General features: G+C 45.5%; 1 protein-coding gene across 4 annotated transcripts; it reads right to left on the minus strand.

The window, feature by feature from the left end:
- Positions 1-139: 139 nt before the first annotated feature.
- Positions 140-22,958, minus strand: Mppe1 (metallophosphoesterase 1). Of its 4 annotated transcripts, none has more exons than XM_029471866.2 (12): positions 22,467-22,958; positions 21,051-21,134; positions 20,651-20,700; positions 13,766-14,148; positions 10,508-10,616; positions 4,720-4,823; positions 4,001-4,075; positions 3,089-3,197; positions 2,880-2,954; positions 2,680-2,802; positions 1,892-2,032; positions 140-971 (listed from the first exon to the last, which is right to left on the minus strand). In XM_029471866.2, exons 4-12 carry the CDS (start codon positions 14,038-14,040, stop codon positions 924-926), a joined length of 1,059 nt encoding a protein of 352 aa, XP_029327726.1. In that variant the 5' UTR covers positions 14,041-14,148; positions 20,651-20,700; positions 21,051-21,134; positions 22,467-22,958; the 3' UTR covers positions 140-923. The 4 variants fall into 4 exon arrangements, with proteins under 4 accessions (XP_029327726.1, XP_021006395.1, XP_021006393.1 ...); XM_021150736.3 differs by having other exon boundaries at positions 140-976; positions 2,880-2,951; positions 22,467-22,954; XM_021150734.3 differs by having other exon boundaries at positions 140-976; positions 22,467-22,954.
- Between the last annotated feature and the right edge of the window lie 865 nt (positions 22,959-23,823).

Here is a 23,823-nt window from a genome sequence, read left to right on the forward strand (position 1 = left end):
GACTGTTGAAAAGTTTTGTTGGGGCTGAAAGTGTAACTCTGATGAAGCCCATGCCTAGCATGCATAAAACCTGAGCTCAATCAAAAGAAAAGAAATATAAATAAAGTGAAGCCATTAGAAAAGATCCAGACTCCTTAAGTAAGGAAAGGAATGTGCTTTATCTGACAGAATTATTACACCATTTGTTCTTAAATTCAAACATCCATGTTGAAGTTTTAGTCATGAGCAGACATTGAGTTCAGATGCGATCACATGGTCTCCCGGAAAGAAAATTACACGTACCTAAAAATCCAATTCCATTAGCGCGGAAACGCAAAAGCCTTTAGTCCTACTCATTGAATCTGTACTTTTAAGCATATAGCTTCATGATCTGCAAGAAACTGAGAGCCACTTCACAGAAGTACAGAGAAGCCCCAATGTTTAGGGGCACACATAGCCTCGAGTGTGCACCAAAGCTGCTGGGTCCTTCCTGTGGAAGAAAGGACTGTGTGTCACGCATGCGAGTGGTAGTGTCCATGACATTTACATTCCATACCTCTGGAACCTTTGATTATACATACGTTTCTTAAAATGAAAAGATGAATTTGTTGCCGAGTACATGTTCCATTTTTATAGCATGAGAACAGTACAGTCAACCATTTATTCTGTAGTCGCATTGAAGATTCAGAATCCCCACCATGTACGTAGGAAGAACCAGCGTTTGCTCTCCTCTGGGACTCGCAGGACCCCCACTGGAAGTCCTATAGGTCTTTGGCGTTGATTTGTATTACCATACGCAACAGTCACCGGCTCTTCACCTCCTCATGTGCAACCTGCACAGTTTCCAGCCACACAGAAAAGGTGAGGGCAGATGCTCAAAGTGAACTAAGATGAGAATCATGAGGAAGCCAGCCGCTGCACCGTACATGGTCAGCACCGTGTCCTCAAACGGGAGGTAGCACTTGGACAGAGCGTAATCTCTGGATGTCAGGCTGCCCTGGGGGAGAAACAGAAAGTTTATGCTGCAGGGTAAGACTCAGGCATAAGTCTGACCTAGAAGCTGTCTTCTAGGTTCCCTCATGTGGGTCTGGGAGGGAAGAGACCTCTTTACCCAGGACCAAGAGGCTTCAAGCATGACACACCAACACTGACCACACAGGTACTGACAAAAGAAAGAAGCCAAAGATATGCTGACTTGGAAAGAAGATCTTGTATGCTGACACACCCCTCCCCTCCATTAAAATGCATTCCGCACACAGTAGGGCAGCCCCAGAGGGAGACCTAGAATCATCAGAGGAATGAGAGGATGAGCAATGAGCGTTTCCCTGCCACTGGATAGCAGAGCAGTCTCCCTGTTGCCCAGAAGTGCCTCTGCACCTCCATAGGCTTTTCACTGTAGGCAGTGTGGGACCAAGGTAGCAAATGTTTTCACCTACTTGAACTTGAAAGCACAAAGGGTCTCCACCTTTTTATAGCCAGGCCTATGAAACAGTAGCCTAAGACTGGGTGCCAGAACCCATGGTAACAAAGATGGTGTTTCACCGCGTCACCACCTTTCACAGACTTGGAGATTCTGCACTACCATGTGCCTGGCACGCTTAGACAATGAGATGACCAAGTCTGCTATTGAGTAGACAACTGTTTCCCTGGAAACAGACTGGCACTTGCTGGACTCCACCTCTGCTCCTCAGAGTCTCAGCCCTGAAGCCACATTCTGCCTATTTGTCCCCAGACAGGCGACTAGAGCCAGGTGGTGAATCCACCCAGAGTGCAAAGAGGGCGATTTATTTCTGGCTTTTGTGTGTTTTTACAGATTGCAGCCATTAAGTAGTTGATTACTGTGTTGATTTCAATACTCAAGAAAGCTTTCTGATAAAATAATAATAATAATAATAATAAAGGTTTACGTTACCATGATGAAACTTGGGTTGTTTCGGTTCCTCCAACTGAAAGATGGGACGCTCACCTCAGGGGCTCCTCCTGGGTGGAACACCTCACAGGCACTGTGCGTGTGGCCACTCAGAACCAGGCGAGGCCGGAGCCACCACAACAGCTGGCAGCCAAGGAGACATGGGGTACGCAGTTAATGCTCTGACTGGCAGTGACATCCCCATGGCTTTGCCAGGGCCACACATTCCACTCAAACACTAATCCTTAAGGCTTGTTTTCCCTCAGATTTCCTACTCCTGGGAAACCTTAGAACCCACTCTTCCCATCACAGATATATATATATAATTTTATTTTTATAAATTTGCTTCATAACTATTTTCCACAAATATATTCATATTTAAAATGTAAATTTACATTCACATTTAAGATTTGTATATTTATATTTTAATATGTATTTCCATAGTATAATACCTAAATATTATATATTATATGTACATTTCTTAAATATACATGTTTGAGAAAGTACATTTCTAACTAAATCCCCAAAATTAGACTCTAGATTTCATTTGCACTCAATGCATTTAAGTTGATTTTAAATTTTGCTAATGTAAAGATTAGCCAAGAATGTAATTCTCATTGAGATTAGGAAGTAGTGGATCTACCAAAGAAGGGAAAGAGGACAAACAGACTGAGTGGAAATCTGAGATGGTGTCAAAGCCTCCCCATTTCTGCAGCTGGTGACCACAAAGGCTCTCTGTGTCCATTCGCTGTCCCCATGTGACACCGGCATGAGGTCACATCACCACACACCTTTTGCGAGGCCTCCCGAGAAAGAACATCATATTTCTCCTCGAAGGGGACGTTCCTTTCCTCTGGGGGAGCTGCATCTTCACCCGAACAGTTAGCATCGCTGGCCCGGTAGAGCGGGTAGTGCTGACCAAATGAACCTGACATCAGTGATAGTCTCAGAAGCACCGGGTAGCGGCCCTTAGACTCCTCCCCCAGCTCACCTGCAGCAACACGGGAGCGGACAAGGGGAGCCTCGGCTCAGGCTCACGGTCACACTGGCTGGATCCCGGCACCTGCTGGTCAGGAGTCACCTTGTTAGCCCATCAATCCTAGTGGTTACCACTAAGAGAGGGAAGAGGAGCCAGGTGACTAACAGCCAGGGCACCTGACTGTGGAGCCTTTGGGAGACATGAGCGCAGAGGTCTCCTACCTCTTGGGAGCAATTCAGTTTACGAGAGATCTCTCTGAGTTCAGCTTCCTCTTCAGAGCATATGATACAACCATCCCCTTCCATTGCAACGCTGTTGACCATGACAAAACTGAGGCCGACAAGAGCAGGCAGAGAAGGTCAGGCCACGGACATGTGTGTGTGCCGTTGTCCCCATGGAAACATCATGCATCCATAGCATAATGAAACAAACCCAAGAGCAGCTTAACCCCAGCTAAACTGTGAGTTCACACTGGTGAAACAAAAATAGCATTATATCCAAGATACAATGAAGCTGCGCTCGTTTCTGTTGCTCCGAATGAAAGACGAGACAAGCTTGTAACTTGTAGGAAATCCTACATGAGAGAAGCCATGCGATCTAACTAGCACTCAACCCAGTTAGAAGCGTAACCTTGGGCAAGCTCCTGAGCCTGTGTCACCTGTGCAAGTGTGGGTACAGTCCCAACTCAGGAGTTTGCCGCTGCAAGGGCAACATAGAAAGATCCTGTCTGAAAACAAAACAAAACGAGCCACAAAAGCACCTGTATAGAGTGCGCTGCTGAATGTATGACATGTGGGACAGTGCAGCTAGAATGCCACGCCCACGCCGAGTGGGCGGAGTTATGCCACGCCCACACTGAGAGGGCGGAGTCATAGACTGACTGGTTCATTGTCGGTGGTTATAGGTTTTCCCATCCGGTCAGTTCCCACAGTGACCATCAATCACCAAGCAAAGTACAAGCTAACACAAAACGCGGGTCTGACCGAAAGACAACCACCTTTGAATGGCAGTGGATTTAATCTGGGGACACAGTTCAGTGGAAGGGCCGTAGGCTCTGAGCTTCACCCCTCAGCACTTCACTCCAAAGGAAAAAAAAAAAAGAAGTCTCATCTGAATTCGTACATAATACTCACTTAACTCCTTTTAGAGAGAGCAGTCTTTCAGAGCCAAACACTTTCTCAAATCGCTTTATTCTGTATTTAGTCATCCTGTATCCAATTATAAAAAGAGATGTTTCTCAGGTCAAGACGAATTACCATGAACACGAAAAGTAACTTCCCCAGTCTGGCATTATTAACCGGACCCAGGCAACTGAGGCTCAAGGGTCAAGTCTGCCGTTTATCGTGAGAGGGGGCAAATTACTTAGCTCCCTGGGATCCCAGTGGAGCGATAAGTAACGGCACAGGAAAAAGAGAGACATTAAGGTACAGAGAGAGAACTTAAGGTGGCACATGGGCTAGCACACTACACTGTGAGCTAGCAAAGGCTACGTGGACATGTTGTCTGACTTCTAAAATAGCCTGACACTAAACGTACATTTTAATCCAGAGGTTGAAGGCAGGGCTCCGGGGTTAGGGGGAGGTTGCAAGTTTGAGGCCAGCCAAAACTATATAGTTAAAACTGAGTCTCAAAATAGCCGGGTGTAGTGACACTTTTAATCCCATCACTTGGGAACAGAGGCAGGCAGAGTTTGGGGTCAGCCTGGTCTGCATAGTGAGCTGCAGTCAGTCTGAAATATACAGTGAAACCCTGTCTTCAAAAAAATTAATTTATTAATTAATTAATACATTTTAAGTTAATTCTCCTCATGGCGCATACAACCCGAGGCATGCTTTTTCCGCACGCTACTTACTGATAGTGGAAGCCAACGTCATGATTGCCAATGACCACCTTCAGCTGCACATGGCTGTCATGTCTGAACATCCTTTGAAATCTCTGCACGTCGTCTGCCCAGGCCTGAGGGAGGGAACAGGAGCCACATCTGAGAACCTCAAACCCTCTTCCCTCTGCCAGAAAAAGAATTCTGTCTTGACTGGAGAAGGCAAACCTGCCCCCATCCCCCAAAACAAAATTTGTTTTTCCAACACATCCATTAGCAGCTGTGGTAAATACAGTAGAGTTTGCCACAACACGCTGAGGAATTTTCCACTTAGGGACTCCACACTCACGGAAGGCAGGATGGTGACTTAAGACACAGAAAAGAATGTCAGGAAGAATCATAGGAGGCAGAGTTAGGTTTAAGTTTCTTTTAAGTTTTTAGATTGATTTATTTATTATATATACATTGTTCTACCTACATGTATGCCTGCAGGCCAGAAGAGGGTACCAGGTTTCATTATATTTGGTTGTGAGCTGCCATGTGTTTGCTGGGAATTGAACTCAGGACCTCTGGAAGAGCAGCCAGTGCTCTTAACCACTGAGCCATCTCTCCCCAGCACTAGGTTTATCAAGGGTCTGCATTACAGATTTAAGAGATTGGGGAGAGGATGTGTAAGAGGCTTGACAGCTATGGCTTTATTATTTTTGAAGTCACACTGTACAAAGGATGTCATTTGCAACAAGGCTCAAAGACTACGTTTTATTTATTTATTTTTATTTATTTATTTATTTTTTGTGATACTCATAGATCAGTCCTTTATTCAGCCAACACAAAAGAAGCTTCCTCCTGCAGCAAATGGAAACAGAGCCAGACATTACTCAGAGGGAGAGAGAGAGAGACCTTGGCACACTCAGCTCTAAATGGATGTCTCCATCAAATCCCTCCCCTTAGAGTTCAGGGAACCCCTTGGAAAAGGCAGGAGGAGTATAAGAGCCAGCAGGGATGGAGGACACCAAGAGAATGAGACCCTCTGAATCAACTGAACAGAGCTCATATGAGACTGAAGCAGCTAGCAAAGGGTCGGCATGCGTCTGCTGCACCAGGTCTCCTACACAGATATTACAGCTTTCAGTTTACTGCTTTTATGGGACTCCTGAGTGTGTGAATAAGTGGGTCTCTGATTATTGTGTCTGCTCTTGGAGCCCTTTTTCTTTATGTTAGGTTGTCTTGTGGGGAGGTGCGGAGGAAATGGGAGAAGTAGAGAGAAGGGAAACTGTAATCAGGATATATGGTATGAGAAAAGAATCTATTTTCAATAAAAGGGGAAAATGAAGAAAAATGAAAAGCATTTTTTCAATATTTGAAAGTCATTATGGGTTGACTAGCAAATGTCATTCACGGGGCTGGAGAGATGGCTCAGTGGTTAAGAGCGCTGACTGCTCTTCCAAAGGTCCTAAGTTCAATTCCCAGCAACCACACGGTGGCTCACAACTATCTGTAATGAGATGCTATGCCTTCTTCTGGTATGTCTGAAAACAGCTATAGTGTACCCATATACATTAAATAAATAAATAAATAAATAAATAAATAGATCTTTGCCCGGCGTGGTGGTGCACGCCTTTAATCCCAGCACTCAGGAGGCAAGGGCAGGCAGATTTCTGAGTTCGAGGCCAGCCTGGTCTACAAAGTGGACAGCCAGGGCTACACAGAGAAACCCTGTCTCAAAAAAAAAAAAAAAAAAAAAAAAAAAGAAAAGAAAGAAAGAAAGAAAAAAAGAAAATGTCATTCACGCATTTCATATCTGAATGCTTTTGTCATCATCTGGTGGCACTGTTGTGGAAGGCTCTAGAAAGTCAGGAGATGTACCTTCCAAAGGAAGTAGCTCACTGAGAGCATGTCTTTTCTGTTCCCTACATGCCTTGAAGAGAGAGACTTCCTCCTCTGCGTGCTCCTCCATCCGTGATGCTCCACCCAGCATGAAGCCAAGCAACTTTCTACAGCTGTGAGCCAAAGAAACCCTTCCTGGTTTATATTCTCTTGGGCATTTTAGTCAGAGCAATGCAAACGTGTTAATACCAAAGACCGGATACCTTCTATGAACATAACATACTGATGCAGATATTTGAGAAGGTCCGCACTTCCCGCTCGTTAGTCATGCAGTGTATCACCGACTACGTTTTAAAATGAGGTAAAATAAACACGAGCTAGTTTATGTATTTCTCATCCTGAAGAATTTCCAATGTCAGGCATAGGCCTGTTGTAATTCCAATATCCCAGAGACTAACGTGGGGAGTTCCCCTGTCAATTGAAGTTTGAAGCCATTAAGCTAAGTTAAAATATCTATATAGTGAGTTTTTGAGCAGCCAGAGCTAGACACTGTCTCAAAAAATACCAAAACAAACAAAAAACCCAAGACAGAAATTCCCTTTTTTTTTTTTTAAGATTTATTTATTTATTTATTTATTTATTTATTTATTATATGTAAGTACACTGTAGCTGTCTTCAGACACTCCAGAAGAGGGAGTCAGATCTCATTCCGGATGGTTGTGAGCCACCGTGTGGTTGCTGGGATTTGAACTCCGGACCTTCGGAAGAGCAGTCGGGTGCTCTTACCCACTGAGCCTGAGCCATCTCACCAGCCCGAAATTCCCTTTTATAAATGAAATTATAAGGTAAATTATGAAGACTACTGTTCAAGTCCAGTGAAGAGGGGAAAAGAGTTGGTAGGCAGCCTGGCTTGTTTCTGCTGTGATAAAACACAGACCAAAAGCAACTTGAGAAGGGAAGGGCTTATTTTAGCACAGGTTACAGTCAGTCCTCAGGGGAAGCTAAGACAGGGACTTGCAGCAGGAACCCAGAGACAGGAAGGGAAGAGTCAACCAACTAGGAACAATGATGGCTGGCTTGCCTCCAAGAACAGGCTCACTCTACTGTCTGGTTTTGTATGACAGCTTGACACAAGCTGGACTTATCAAGGAGTCTCCCTTGAGGAAATGCCTCCATGATGTCCAGCTGAAAGGCATTTTCTCAATTAGTGATCAAGGGTGGGAGGGCCCATTGTGGGTGGTGCCATCCCTGGGCTGGTTCTATAAGAAGGCAAGCCAGGCTGGGCATGGTGGCACATGACTTTAATCCCAGCACTTGGGAGGCAGAGGCAGGCGGATTTCTGAGTTTGAGGCCAGCCTGGTCTACAAAGTGAGTTCCAGGACAGCCAGGGCTATACAGAAAAACCCTGTCTCAAAAAACAAAAAACAAACAAACAAACAACAAAAAAACAATAACAAAAAAGAAGGCAAGCCAGGGGGAGCAAGCCAATAAGCAGTACCCTCCATGGCCTCTGTATCAGCTCCTGCCTCCAAGTTCCTGCCCTGTGTGAGTGAGTTCATGTCCTGACTTCCTTTGGTGATGAACAGCAATGTGGAAGTATAAGCTGAATAAACCCTTTCCTCCCCAACTTGATTCTTGGTCATGACGTTTGTGCAGGAATAGAAACCCTGACTAACACACTCACCCTCAGCTACCTTTTTTATACAACCCAAGATCACCTGTCTAGGAGTGGCTCTGCCCACAGTTAACTCCTCTCCCCTGCCACGAGTTCTCCATCAATTAGCAATGAAGAAAAATGCTCCAATGGTCAATCTGATGGAGATAATTTCTTAAGTGAGGTTCCCTCTTCCAAAGTTTGTGTCAAAGTTCCAAAACCTAGCCAGCACAATAGGGTTAATTGCAAAGATCAAGTACATTCTGTCCCTAAGCAAGGATGGCCCATTTACTGGTTTAACACTCTCATTTGAGAGCTCCAAAGAAAACAAGTTGTGATGGTTTATATATGCTTGGCCCAGGGAGTGGCACTATTAGAAGGTGTGGCCTTGTTGGAATAGGTGTGTCATTGTGGGAGTGGACTTTAAGAACCTCATCCTCGCTGCCTGGAAGCCAGTATTCTGCTAGCAGCCTTCAGATGAAGATGTAGAACTCTCAGCTCCTCCTGCATCATGCCTGCCTGGATGCTGCCATGTTCCTGCCTTGATGGTACTGGACTGAACTCTGGACCTATAAGGCAGTTCCATCATACGTCCTTATAAGAGTTGCCTTGGTTGTGGTGTCTGTTCACAGCAGTAAAACCCTAACTAAAATAGAAGTCTTATCTCTTTGACAATCCTCCCTGATTTTGTCAGTTTTAAGTTTTTGACTCTCAGTCCATAAAAGGTTACTGGGGAGATAGCTCTGTTATTCTTGCAGAGAACCTGGATTTGATTCCCAGAATCCCCACAGCATCTTACAACCATCTGTAGCTACAGTTCCAGAGGATCTAACACCCTCTCCTGGCCTCCCAGGGCACGACATACACACAGTACAGGCAAAGACTCATAAGCATAAAATCTTTAAAAGGAAGAAGGAGGAGGAGGAGGAGGAGGAGGAGGAGAAGGAGGAGGAGGACTTTATGGTTGGGGGCCACCACAACATGAGGAATTGTATTAATGGGTCACAGCATTTGGTAAGAAGCAAACCACTGGATTTTCTATCCCCTCATGTTTAATTATAAGAAACATTACAATGGTTTAGACATCAGGTCCAAAGCTAGTCCAGGCCCTCTTAAACCTTATTTTACATCTTTCTTTCCATCCTGTAGGCAGCAGGCTAAGCAGTAGAGCACCTCTCCCCAAGGAACTCTCTTCCCAGCCCCAAAGATTTTGTTTTAAAAAGCTTTTAGACTGTTCTGGCAAATGTCAATGGATTCATGAATATTTCCCAATTAAAAACCACTTCCTAAAAAAAATAAAATAAAATAGTGGTGGAACATTTTTAAATCAACAGCAGGAACAGTCCTTTTCGTTTGTGCAAAGCTGTGCATCACCCCCACACCTAGCACCCAGCCATCTCAGTCCCCAGATGCAGAGGAACCTCACACATGTCCCTGTGGCTCCTTCTGCATCTCTCACTCATAAGAAAGGAGTACAGAGTACAGTGGCAAGTAACTAATTCCCACAATGTACAACTAAACAGGGGATGAAGCTAGGGGCTGGGCTGGGCAGTGATGATATACACCTTTTTTTTTTTTTTTTTTTTTTTTTGGTTTTTAGAGACAGGATCTCTCCATAGCCCTGGCTGTCCTGGAACTCACTTTGTAGACCAGGCTGGCCTCGAACTCAGAAATCCACCTGCCTCTGCCTCCCGAGTGCTGGGATTAAAGACGTGTGCCACCACGCCCCTCGATATACACCTTTAATCCCAGTGCTTGGGAGGCAGAAGCAGGTGGATTTCTGAGTTCAAAGCCAGCATGGTCTACAGAGTGAGTACCAGGACAGCCAGGGCTATACAGAGAAACCCTAGCTTAATGTAGAGCACATGCCTAGCACACTCAAGGTTCAATCTCCCGTGTCACCTGAGGAAGAGAGGAAGTGTATGAAGTTAACTGTCCATCTCAACATCTACCCTGTCATTCTGGTTACAGATGAAATAACACTGTCTTGCCTATTTCTACTTTTCCCCGGGAGGTTACAGAAATATATTCCAATTATACAAATAATGTCAGCCTAACCACATATTTCCATCATAGATAAATAAAAGATTACCTGGCCTAACACACGACTAGCATTGGGCAAGAACTCTAAGGATCTCCACCATAGACTGTATTTGGGGCCTAGGGAACAAACAAAGGGCCTCATACATGATAAATGCCCATCCCACCAGGGAGCGACATCCCTGACCATGACACTCTTCATTCCCATCATCAGAACTAAGAAAAACTCCCAGCTCAAGCTGGGACCATCTGGGCTGCCAAAGTGAAATCCTCAAGGCAGAATTCAAACCCAGGTCCTACCTGGTCGGAACTCCACTTCCCTTCATCAAAGATGTCTCCCAAAATGAAGACGACTTCCGGTTGCAGCAACCACAGAGCTGTCTGAAAAGCTCTCTCCATTTGCCACTCCCTTGAGGGGGAAAAAAAAAGTCAGTCTGTTTCTTGGGTAAAGGAAACTAACTACTTGGTCCTGCTCAGCCATTTAGAAGGTGAATTAGCCCGTGTGTGGTGGTATCCCAGCACTCCAGAGGCAAGCAGATCTCTATTGAATTTAGGGCCAGCCTAGTCTACATAGTAACTTCTAGGGTAGCAATGGCTACATAGTGAATGAGTTAATTGACTAATTAGCAAAGCCAAATAAAAAGTAGTTAAGGGTCCCATTCTCTGTCTCCCATGGCTCTAATCTTGATTTCCAACCCTAAACTTTGAAGCAACCAATAGATTTGCATCTGATCAAATCTAGGGAATTTTAGGCTGCCTTCCCCCAAGTGCCCTGAAGCCATCAGTCCAACAAGAGAACATCGAGGACTTAACAGCTTCCAGAGACCTAGCAGGCTTACACCACACCGAGAAGATGGTTTCCAGTCTCCGATTCTTTTTTTATGTGCGTGTATCTGTGTGTGTATCTATGTGTGTATCTATGTGTGTGTCTGTGTGTGTATGTGTCTGTGTGTGTGTGTGTGTGTGTGTGTATGTGATGTTGGGCATGCAGGTTTTGTTTTTTATTTAGGCATGAAGGTTCTGGACCTACAAACACAGCTCAAGCCTCCCTTCTTAGGGAAACAAAGAAAGAAAGGGAAACAACAATAAATCCAGTCATTTTCAGATATGTGTGATCACCGGTGAAGGAGGAGGGAAAGGAGGAGGAGGAGGAGGAGGAAGGAGATGGAGGAAACAACAAACCACTGTTGCCAGCCACTGTTGTCAGCATGGGGGTGTGCACCTGTCATTGGCAAGAAGACCATGAGTTCAAGGCTAACATGAACTACATAGAAAGACTGTTTTCAAAAGAAAATAATTTCTTTACTAAAAATGGAAAGCACCCAACTTTCGAGGATTAGATTAGTCGGTGCTAGAAGAATGCACAGCGCACAGGCACATGGAAACTGCTGTGCTCCTCAGTCTACCCCACCTTTCTCCTCGTCCTCCCTCATCGTTACAGGCTCTGTTCCAGCATGTTGCTCCTCTAAAGAAGAACGTACTGCCCTACCATACAGAAATAAAAGAAAGGTGTTTTTGTTTTTAATCAGAGTAATTTTTAGACCCCAAGTATTTAGTATACATTACTACTTAAAGGTTTGTCCTTCCAGAGCCAGAGGTGACTCTGTGGCAAAACAAAACATCAGTGCAATAGCACTGGCAGATGAGAAGGAAAAACTACCCAGAGGGGTGGAACTCACAAGTCCCAGTCAAAGCTCAGGAAGTGCAGCCTCTCTCTGGCCTTCTCTAACTCATGCACCCATTGGCTAGAACTCTTCTTAGATGGACCTGGCAGCCCTTCACCCTCCTTCTTTCCTCTTGCCTCTTTCTCCCCACACTGGGAACATCTATATCCTGTGCACTTTGCCAAGCTCAGATCACCCACACCTGCAGCATTCACAGGATACTGCCTCTTGAAGGAATGCTCACATTTTAGAAAACAGCTGAGCTGTAGTGAGGAGGGTTACAGTTGAATCTGCAAAGCTCCCCTGAGAACTCATATGTGACAGGTTTGGTTGCCCATGTGATGAACTTTGAAAATGGCTGGATCCTACAGGTTTGAGTATCACCAATATAGCAAGTCCAGAGAGGATTGATAGACTTCCTGGGAATTCCTTACTGATGGAATTACTGGGAAGTATGACCTAGCAGGAAGGAACAGACCAATAGGGACCTTGCTCATGGTCCCTTCCTGTCCCTCTTTCTGCTTCCTGTCCACAGTGAATTTGAACACCTCTGCTCTTCAAACTCCTCCACCATGACACTCTCCCTCACTTCAAGGCCAGAAACAAAAAAGTGGGCCCTGATGATCTGAGTCGCTGCAACTGTTAACCAAAATAAACATTTCTCCTTTTAACTTGTGTCAGATATTTTGTCTCGGGGATGAAAAGCTTAGACAAGGAACAGTAGCAGGATAAAAGCAGCTACTGGCAAGAGCCCTGTCAATGCCTTGGTCATGGGAGCCAACTCCAGTGTTTACCCAGATGAAAGAATTTTCAAAATGTTGTCCACACTAGACCTGTAATCCCAGCCATGGAAAGGCTGCTAGGATTGCCAAAATTTAAAGCCAACCTGGGCTACACAGTGAGTTTAAAGCCATCCTAGGCGACACAGTAAGTCTCAAAAAGTAAACAAAAATGTGAGGTCCAGACAAGAGAATATGGTTCCGTTCTTCAAAATAATGAAATCCCAGCATGTCTACAACATGGGTGAACCCGGAGGGACCTTGTGCTAAATGACTTGATATAAGCCAGTCTCAAAAAGAAATGCTGTGTGGTTCCTCTTATATGTGATGGCTGCAGTAGCCAGGTTCACAGAGGCAGGAAGCACGGTGGTGGCTTCCAGGGACAAGAGAAGCGAGGAACGTGAGAACTTAGTGCTTCATGAGTACAGTTGCCGTTCAAAAGGAAAGCATCTAGGGGTGGGTAGTGGCAACAACTACGCAGGAATTTGAACGTGCAAATGCCACTGCAGGTGTGCAAAACCAGATAGTGATAGCATGTGTTGTGCATTTTACGTTGCTTCAAAATAGATAACAAGAAAAGCTTGCTAATGCAAAAACAGATTTAGTTGCGGCAGGTCAGAGTTGAAGAGGCAGGACCTCACCCATCCTCGGGGAGACAGGCACACACCTGCCTCATGCCTCTGGCTGTGCAGAGGAGGCCAAAAAAAAAAAAAAAAAAACAAAAAAAAACCCCAATGTGCTCAAACTCACATACCACCAAGATGAAAAAGATCCACCAATGCAAATCTATACCCTCCTGCCCAGGGACCACGCCCTCATCCCAGAGGATGTGTGGGTACCTTCCTCACGCAGCTTTGGTTGCCTGTACTAACCCAGTAGTTGACAAAGAGGGAGGACTTACAGACTCACCAAACTCCCAGAACTAGTCAACAGCCCAGACTACACTCTAATTACAGGGCTCTGCATATAATAGGTGCTTAAAAATTAGTAGGAGAAAAGGTCAAACCCGCACACGACTTTAGAAGGAAATAGGACTGTAACCGGCAGCTTCTGAGCTGACCTGTGGAGAGAGGGCCATGCCTTTCTGCCTACCGAATTCCAGAAGGACTCCTTACCTTCGTAATTTGTCCAGCCAATGGCCTCTTATCTCCCCAAGTAGGTGAGTGTCAGCCAGAAACATGGCTTTCAGTACAGGCTCCTGCCCACCGCCATGGGCTAAAGTCTTCACCTCAGGCCAATGGCACCGAAAGAGGACCAGGTAATAGATGAAATATTCACAAAACAGAAGCACAGAGATAATGACGACTGTGAGTTTCAACAGCAACGCTCTCCTCCTCTTCCTCAACGGATGGAAGTTCTGTCTTCTCAGCCCCCATCTGACCAGAGCCATGTCTCCTGCCCAGGAGTTGCCAGCAGAAGAGAACCAAGTCCATCAAGAACCCACCATGGAAGCCTGAGGAAGGTAGGAGTGGAGACGGGGCCCAGTCCCGAGCTGTATCTACAGGGAAACAGGAAAGAAAAACTCCTGAAACTTGATTGTGCATGTTTCCACCAAGATGGGTTTGCCCTGCAAATTAGTGTTGAAAGTTCAAATGGCCTTCTTTCCTATAATCTGATGTGCCAGAGCTTTGCAAAGAATGCTTAGAATGTTTCGTGTTCATCCTGAATCTTGGCTAACGTTGTTACCCTGTGAAGGAAACAGTGTTTTAAGACATCCCAGTAGCACAGTTGATGAAAAACATCCCGAGATGTGTTAGGAGCTTCGTTCTAGCTGCTGCAGAATTTCCCAGCATGCGCTCAAGGTGGGAGTGTGAGAAGGGAGTGACCAAGAGGCAACAGAGAGCCTGGACATCAGAGAAGCCATGACAGGACCAGAGGCCATGGCAATGACCAGAGATCCCAAATGAGCCAAGAGAGAAAAGAAAGCCACATCTACACAGTTGGCTTTTAGACAGGAATCCAGGAACCAAATTTGCCCATAGACACAGAGTTAAGAACACACTCATTGCTAGAGGGTTGACAATTGTCTGCAGACTCCAGGCTTCGGGACTATTCACACCCAAAACACAGAAATAAAAGTGTGTGGCTCGGGGCTGGAGAGATGGCTCAGCAGTTAAGAGCACCACCTGCTCTTCCAGAGGTCCTGAGTTCAAATCCCAGCAACCACATGGTGGCTCACAACCATCCATAATGAGATCTGATGCCCTCTTCTGGTGTGTCTGAAGACAGTGACAGTGTACTCACATACATGGAATAAATAAATAAATCTTTAAAAAAAAAAAAATTGTCTGGCTCAGCCACGTAGTGGTGGTGGCTCAAGCCATAATCCCAGCACTCAGGAGGAAGAGGCAGGTAAACCTATGTGAGTTCGAAACCAACCTGATGTACAGAGCGAATTCCAGGACAGCCAAGGCTACACAGGAAACCCTGTCTTTAAATAAATAAATAAATAAATAAATAAATAATGGGGGCCTGGAGAGATGGCTCAGAGGTTAAGAGCACTGACTCTCTGTTAAGGGACTGTTCTTCCGAAGGTCCTGAGTTCAAATCCCAGCAACCACATGGTGGCTCACAACCATCTGTAATATCCAAAATAAATTCAAGACTACCCAGTACCTTCCCCCTTCAAAGGACTTTCCAAACTGTACTAGCAGGCCAAGTACAAAGTCAGATAAAAAGCTGGCCGACTAAACAAATATAGAAACATAGTTTTAACAGTCAAAATTACTAAGCTTCCAAAACAAGATTAACAATTCCCCTGCCCGGCCTCACACTGAAAACCTCAAGGACAGACAAAATGAGAGTCACCCTCTACAAACCAACCAATGTCTAAAAAGGTTATTGACTACACCAATTAAAGTAAGCCAAACTAGCCAGGCTTGGTGGCGCACGCCTTTAATCCCAGCACTTGGGAGGCAGAGGCAGGCGAATTTCTGAGTTCGAGGTCAGCCTGGTCTACAAAGAGAGAACTCTGTAGTGCTGTAGTGAGTTCCAGGACAGCCAGGGCTACTCAGAGAAACCTTGTCTCAAAACAAACAAACAAAAAAAAAAAAAAAGCCACACTACCCTGGTGCTTATATCCGGCCCTTACAAAGTTATAAAAAGTGTGTTCTTTGTTCTGGGTCTCTCCTCTGGCCTGCAGCTGAGAGAGGGTTCCCCAACATGTTGGATAAGTCAAATCCTCATGTATTTTGCAACGATGACGGTCTCTGTGGTCTTTGTGTGAGTGAGGGCCTTTTGACAAACTACAACACATCCTTAACAAGATCTGCCAGGCAGTGGTGGCGCACGCCTTTAATCCCAGCGCTCAGGACGCAAAGGCAGGCAGATTTCTGAGTTCGAGGCCAACCTGGTCTACAAAGTGAGTTCCAAGACAGCCAGGGCTATACAGAGAAACCCTGTCTCAAAAAACAAAAAACACAAAACAAAACAAAATCTGATGCCCTCTTCTGGAGTAGCTGAAGACAGCTACAGTGTACTTACATATAATAAATAAAAAAAAAAATTTTTTTCCGCCGGGCGTGGTGGCGCACGCCTTTAATCCCAGCACTCGGGAGGCAGAGGCAGGCGGATTTCTGAGTTCGAGGCCAGCCTGGTCTACAGAGGGAGTTCCAGGACAGCCAGGGCTATACAGAGAAACCCTGTCTCGAAAAACCAAAAAAAAAAAAAAAAAAAAAAATTTTTTTTCAAGTGTCTGGCTCATTTCACAGTGGCATTCTGCACTGAGCTATAATATAGATAGGAAAGACTTAAAAACTTATCCAAAGAAAAGTAGAGGCCGAGCCGGGCGTGGTGGCGCACGCCTTTAATCCCATCACTTGGGAGGCAGAGGCAGGCGGATTTCTGAGTTCGAGGCCAGCCTGGTCTACAAAGTGAGTTCCAGGACAGCCAGGGCTACACAGAGAAACCCTGTCTCGAAAAACCAAAAAAAAAAAAAAAAAAAAAAGAAAAGTAGAGGCCAGGTATAGTAGTATACATCTTTAATCCCAGCATTCATAAGGCAGAAACAGGTGGATCACTGTTGAGTTTGAGGCCAACTTGATCAACATAGTATGTTCCAGGCCAGCCAGGACTACACAGTGAAACCTGTCTAAAAAACAAAAAGGAAAGAAAACGGGCTGGTGAGATGGCTCAGTGGGTAAGAGCACCCAACTGTTCTTCCGAAGGTCCGGAGTTCAAATCCCAGCAACCACATGGTGGCTCACAACCATCTGTAACAAGATCTGACGCCCTCTTCTGGAGTGTCTGAAGACAGCTACAGTGTACTTACATATAATAAATAAATAAATCTTAAAAACAAAAAGGAAAGAAAACAAGTGAGCACACACTTGGAACCATTTATCCAAAGTTAACAAACCACCTCAGAATTGAAGATGCCTTGGAAAACGGAAATTAAAAGTTTCTGGCCGGGCGTGGTGGCGCACGCCTTAAATCCCAGCACTTGGGAGGCAGAGGCAGGTGGATTTCTGAGTTCGAGGCCAGCCTGGTCTACAAAGTGAGTTCCAGGACAGCCAGAGCTATACAGAGAAACCCTGTCTCGAAAAAACCAAAAAAAAAAAAAAAAAGTTTCTGCAGCTACTCAGATAGACGAGTGACCACCTGCAATTCTTACTTTGTAGCTGTTCAAAAAAAAAAAAAAAAAAAACAATGAGAAGAGAAGATGTAATCGGTTGCCCTGGGGACTCCCTTACTAACCAAGGTTTGTTTGGGTTTTTGTAGTGGGAATTGAACTCACAACCTCACCTGCTCCGTTCATCATGCACCCAACCACAGAGCCACACCCCATCCTTCATTCCCCTGCCTTCATTTGAATGCCACCATTTATATTAAGTACTTGATTAAAGAGGTTATAGCAAGCATGTTATGTATCAAGTGCATTGTTACCTAAAGCTAGCCTTGCCTGCAATGTGAAATCAACTTCTCCTCCTGGAACCTTTCTCAGAAACCCCACAGCATCGTTATCACCACGTGGCAGCCCACCATGGCCGCCTGTTCCCTTACCTTGTTTACTGATAATCCTGCTCAACTCAATTTCTCTAAGACCAAACCACAGGTGCCAAGGGACCAGACGCACCGTAGACTCTCTCTCTCTTAACTCTTTAAGTGTGGAACAACAGCATGAATAAACACAGGGACAAGGTCATGACGTGGATGAGGAAAAACAGCAACACAGCTCTCACATCGAGAGGAGTAAGAGACAGCTTATTCTAAAGCCAAATATGTCTGATCACAGCCCAGCAACTCCAAATACCACATTCCAATGTGGTGATGGTTTCACAAAGGGTTTTATAGAAACAGAACAAAGACACTTTTAAAATATGTTGGTGGGAGCCTCAAGTAAGTAGGCAACTGAAAAGCTAGGAAGCCCCTACTGTCCGGCTCGGAGGTTACCTGGTGACATTCTTAGCTTTGGCGTTACTGGAAGCCAATATTCTTCCATTCTTCTATTCTTACACACATCTGAGTGTTCTATTGACCATGGTGCCAGAGACACCATGACCAAGGCAACTCTTATAAAAGAAAGCATTTAATTAGGAGCTTGCTTACAGTATTAGAGGGTTTTTTTTTAAAGATTTATTTATTTTATGTGAGTACACTATAGCTGTCTTCAGACATTAGATTCCATTACAGATTGTCGTGAGCCACTGTGTGGCTGCTAGGAATTGAACTCAGGACCTCTGGAAGAGCAGTCAGTGCTCTTAACCACTGAGCAATCTGTCCAACCCCCAGTATTAGAGGGTTAACCCATGGTCATCAAGGCAGGAAACTGGCAGGCATGGCACTAGAGCAGTAGCTGGGAACTTTACATTCTGATTGGCAGGCAGCAGGCAGAGACTGGGCCTGGCCTGGGCTTTGAAGCCTCAAACCCCACCCCCAGTGACACACTTCCTCCAACAAGGCCCAATCTACTCTAACAAGGCCACCTGTCCAACCTGTCCCAAACAGTTCCACTAGCTGGGGGCCGAGCATTCAAATATATGAACTGCTGGGGACCATTCTCACTCAGTCACCATGTTGAATCTCTGAAGGGATTTAACTAAGTAAGAGTCAAAGGATGTTAGGTCAAACATAGAGTTAAGCAAATGTCTATTTAAGGGACTAGGATAATATGGTTCCAGATCTGTAATATTCCAACTATCCACAATTGTTAATCAAACCTGTAGAATGTTTAATGTAGGGATGGCTCCCCGCCCCCTCAGGGAACTTCAGTTAACAAAGTAAACCAGGGCTAGCCTAGGGAACAGGATCTGCAACAATCCTCCACCTACCTCCTCCCTGTATTGCTAGTGCTGAGTGGATGCCAACAATGAGAGAGCATCAGGCTCTGTCTGTTGCCATTCCTGTCGCCATCCCTCTGGCCTGTCACACTGAAGACCAAGAACACAGGTAACACCACCTGTGTGGCCTTGCGAGACACACCTCAGAAATCTTTCATGTTTCCCCAGATGATGAAATTCCTAAATGGCAACTTGATAATTACTCCATTACGCCCACGCCCACTTCCTCTCACCAGAGAACCCTGTTTGAGCAGTTGTGACTAAGGACCTATGGGTAAGAGCAAGGAAGGCTGGGGAGCAGGTGTCAGTGTAGGACAGGCACAAAGGTACAGGCCTCCAGCTTTCCTGCACCAAACTCAGGGCAAAGGCGCCCTCACAGCTCAACCTATCCAGTGAACGTCCTCAGCAGGCCCCACCCACTCTGCAGCAGGACCTAACCTGTAAGCCCTCAATGCAGATGAATGCACAGCACAGCAAAGGAGAAAGCTCTATCCCTGCCTTCAAATGTCTACCTTCTTTCCACAGAGGAAGAAAAACATCAGACTGGCACCCATCTGATGAGAGGAAGGTTAGAGATAAGGAAAGAAAGAGGGAGCCAGGCATGGTGGCACACGCCTTTAATCCCAGCACTTGGGAGGCAGAGGCATGCAGATATCTGAGTTCGAGGCCAGCCTGGCCTACAAAGTGAGTTACAGGACAGCCAGGGCTATACAGAAAAACCCTGTCTCGAGAAAGAAAGAAAGAAAGAAAGAAAGAAAGAAAGAAAGAAAGAAAGAAAGAAAGAAAGAAAGAAAGAAAGAAAGAGGGACAGAGAGAGGGACAGAGGGAGATAGAAGATGTAAAGGGACCAGATTGCCCCCTAGCATGCCACTGCTGCTCCATATTCCCATGAGGAAAACCTTAGGACCATGTAAATCATCTCCAATATATTATGACCACTTTGAGGGGGGGGAGTTTCAGGGGCGGGGGGGGGGTGCCCCTATGGTTGGTGACTGCAATTCTAGCACTTTGGAGGTTAAGACAGAGGATTGCTCCATCGCCTGCCCGGACTATGTAGTAAAGCTAGCTGGGGATACAGAGGGACAAACATACACTTCAGACACTACATCCCTTTTCTCCCTACACTCGGACTTCTTGAACTCCTATTTCAGTGCTGTCTACAGTATTACAGGCAAAAGATGTCTCTGCTTCCCAGTCATGTAGAGATAATGGAAAGGGGGAGGACTTCATTCTCTCCCTAGAAATAGCATCACCCAAGGCCACCATGCCTTTTTAAATAGTTCAAGAGCTGGGAAAGGAAGTGCTCACAATCCTAGCAATACAGCAAGCTGGGGCAAGCACACGTTCTAGGTCATCTGCCTGAGCGACTTGGTCAAACGCTGGTTCAAAGCAAAATTTGCAAAGGCCTTTGGGTTTGTGTCAGTGGTAGGATGTGTGCCTAATATGCATCAGGTAGAGACTCAATCCTAACTCGTGTGTGTGTGTGTGTGTGTGTGTGTGTGTATGTGTGTGTATGTAATATATATCTTCCCTCCCCACCTTGCAAAATTACCTGACACTGAGAACTTACAAAACAAAACTACAGTCATAGCAACAAGTAGAAAGACAGAAGTTACTCCAGTTTGACTTTGACAAAAAGGCTTAGAGACTGTTAAGTAGGTACACAGAACAATTTTTCATCCAGTATGAGGATGAAACAGAGGAAAAGCCAGGCTCACTCACCCTTAGGGAGTAATAACAACCATCCCTTGAGCCTCTTTGGGAAAAGTTTCCTGAAAGAAACAAGCAGAAAACTGAAGTCATTTCTTGGTTCACCCATCCCCTCCATTGAACCAAGCATGTGGGAAGTCATAATTCTAACTAAAAAGGTCCAAGGGTTTGATTTTTAATAGAGTGTGTGTGTGTGTGTGTGTGTGTGTGTAGATGAAATTCAGGATCTCAAATGCTAGGCAAACACTATAACAGACCCTGCAAACAGAGGGAGGGGAGGAGAAGAGAGGGGAAGGGAAAGCGAGAGAGAGAGAGACAGAGACAGAGGCAGAGACAGAGACAGATAGACAGACAGACAGACAGAATGCCTTTGTGAGCCCTGCTTGCCCAGAGAGTCAACAAGTCACCTCACCTTTTAAAGAATGCTACTCCTAGGCTGAGTTGGGTGCCCAGACTCCAGGTTGGTATCTGCATTTCAAAATCAGATCACAGTTATCTGAAATAAAGCAGAAAATGTGTTTTGATGCTAAAATAGATTTTATTTAGTGAACTATTAACAAGCAACGTGACTGTACAATTGAGAAGAAAGATGATTTTTTTTTTAATGACTGGCATTATGTTGTCCAAGACCTACTCTTTCTAGGGCCAGGAATATGGCTCAGTGGAGAACACTTTTGGTTTCTCACATCACAATCAAGTCATCTTAGTTCAGTTTTTAGATGACCACCATAGTCATTAAGTAACTTGGGAGGAAAGGCCTCCTTTGGCTCACACATCTCAGGTTACAGTCCACTGGTAACCTGGAGACAGGAACTGAAGCTGAGACCATGGGAGAACACTACTGACTTTTTCCTCCTGGCTTGCTCACTTAGCTTTTATATACACGCCTGCTCAGGAGTGCTTCAATGGGCAGGGTCCTCCCTCATCAATCTTTAATCAAGAAAAACACGCCACAGACTCGCCTAGAGACCCATCTGACTGGGATGAGGGAGTGGTGCACTTTATCTGTTGAATTCCACCCTCCCAAATATACCTAGGTTTGTGCCAAGTTGACAAAAACAACCACCACATGTCTTTTGAATTATATAGAATATGCTTATAGGAAACATACAGAGTACACTGTTCTACATTACCCAACACATACGAATTGCCACAATCTATAACTGAAAGCAAAATATTTTTCTTCGCAGACTGATTCTTAATGTCAAAGCTATCATCAAATATGTAAACCCTCCTCCAAAACAGCATAAAAATTAATACTTAAACGCGCCTCTTCTGTTTGTTTATAATTTTAAATATATTATTAACACCATCTCATCAATCACGTGAAAATTTGTATATTAAATAATCTAAATGATTTTTTTTTTCTAATTTGAGGACTAACTGGGTTAGCCCTCCACCTCTCTCGATGAATAATGTTTCCAGAAAGCTGTTTATTCAGAGATTTAACTTGCTGGGATACAAGAGCCAAGAAGTTCCGAACACTTAAAAAGAAACGGCAGTTGACCTTGAAGTGTGCATGCGGCAGGGCCGCAGAACCCACTCTTTCACCTTATTTTATCCCTGCGCTGTGCAGGGCGCAAAGCCGTGGAAGCAAAGACTTGGGGAGCCCCAAGGATCCCGTCACCCGCCCTGGGTCCTCGATCGCGGCCATGAAGGACCCCGGCTGGAGCTGCAGCCCCAGCGCTGGGTAGGGAGCCCCGGTGTCAATCATCTGGGAAACCTAGAGCCCTCCAAAGCCGGCCCCCCGCGTCCTGGAAGGTCAGCTGCGGGAGGCTCCACAGCGGGTGCCTGGGAAGAGCAAATGCAAATAAAGATGGAAACCTACGCAGGGCTGCGGCGGCCGGCTCACCGGAGCCATCCTCCAGGGACCGCCTGCGCCCTTCCCCCGGCCTGGGACGGCGGCGCCTCCGGAAAGTCGCAGCTATACCGAGCTGTGGCAGGAAGGAGCCGCCAGGAGTCGGTGGGTGATGCTCGAATAGAGGACCGGCTCGTTGGGGACCGAACCGCGCGCCTGGGGACCGCGGGGCCTGCGCGCTGCACAGCGGCCACGGTGGCTCCCGCCGCCCCGCGCCCTGCGGCCAAAGTCCCAGCCGCAGTGGCAGCTTCACGGGAATCCGCTCAGGAAGCAGCGAGAGTCCTTCCGGCCGGCAACCACGGGCCACTACGTCTTCTGTCTTTTGTCATCTTCCGAACCTGGCAAGGTGTCTTTTTGGAAAAATACTCAAGGAAGGCGTCATGTGTCAATGAGCGGGTCAGAGGCTTATCGTGGGGGCTTATTGTGGAGGTTTCGTTTTCTTTTCAACGAGCAAAACATAGCATGTTTAACTTTGGGTATTCGCACTTCCGCTATTTGAAGTAATTATTCAATAAGCCTACAAGAAGAAAGAGGAAAAAAAAATGCACCGGGGTCATTAACCCATTCTTCAAACAGCACATTCAGTGTAGGCTTGAGAAACTGTGTACTGGCTTCCAGCCAGAAAATTGCCGGTCAGGTCCTGCAAATCTGAGTACAGTTTGTAGAGTGAGCGGCAGGGTGACAAATCAGAACAAAATGCCCCGGACTCCTTAAGCATGCAGTACATGGTCGCTATCTACTAAAAAAGACTATAGACTTTTCAACTCTGTCCAGACGAGCAACTTTTAACATTCCCAAAGTAAGGTACACCCAAACCGATGCAATGCGTGGAGATACGGGCGTGGGATGGGGTGGAGGGGGGGTGGGGGTGGGGCTAAATCCAGTCAATTTAAGAACTTAAGAAATAATAGAGCCAAGTGAGCATGCTGGATAACACACCTGGAAGCCATCAGCCAGAACCAGAAAGCAGAACTGCAAACTTTGAACAATCTTCATTCAAAAGTAAAAGCCAAACACGGGGTGTGGTGGAACACTCTAAGAGTCTTAGCTTCCTAGCAGGCTAAGACAGTTAAGTGCCCAGTCAGTTAAATAGCATCCCTGGCTCATTTTTTTCTTTCTTTCTTTCTTTTTTGTTTTTTTGTTTTGTTTTGTTTTGTTTGTTTTTTGTTTGTTTGTTTGTTTTCTGTTTTTGTTTTGTTTTGTTTGTTTTTGGGGTTTTTTTGAGACAGGGTCTCACTATGTAGCCCTGGCTGTTTTGGGACTCACATTGTAGACCAGGCTGGCCTCGAACTCAGAAACCCGCCTGCCTCTGCCTCCAGAGTGCTGG

Source organism: Mus caroli, unplaced genomic scaffold (assembly GCF_978045245.1).
Source record: "Mus caroli unplaced genomic scaffold, Mus_caroli_1 scaffold_19, whole genome shotgun sequence".
Classification (NCBI taxonomy): Eukaryota; Metazoa; Chordata; class Mammalia; order Rodentia; family Muridae; genus Mus; species Mus caroli.

What these genes read in the sequence shown, in the direction of transcription:
- Mppe1 (XM_021150735.3), bottom strand. Translation starts at nt 14,040, where the DNA reads ATGGCTCTGGTCAGATGGGGGCTGAGAAGACAGAACTTCCATCCGTTG. An exon ending in GGAAGTGGAGTTCCGACCAG is followed by an intron (nt 4,824 to 10,507) that starts GTAGGACCTGGG and finishes TCCCTCCCTCAG; the next exon opens with GCCTGGGCAGACGACGTGCA. An exon ending in CTCGGGAGGCCTCGCAAAAG is followed by an intron (nt 2,033 to 2,679) that starts GTGTGTGGTGAT and finishes CTTGGCTGCCAG; the next exon opens with CTGTTGTGGTGGCTCCGGCC.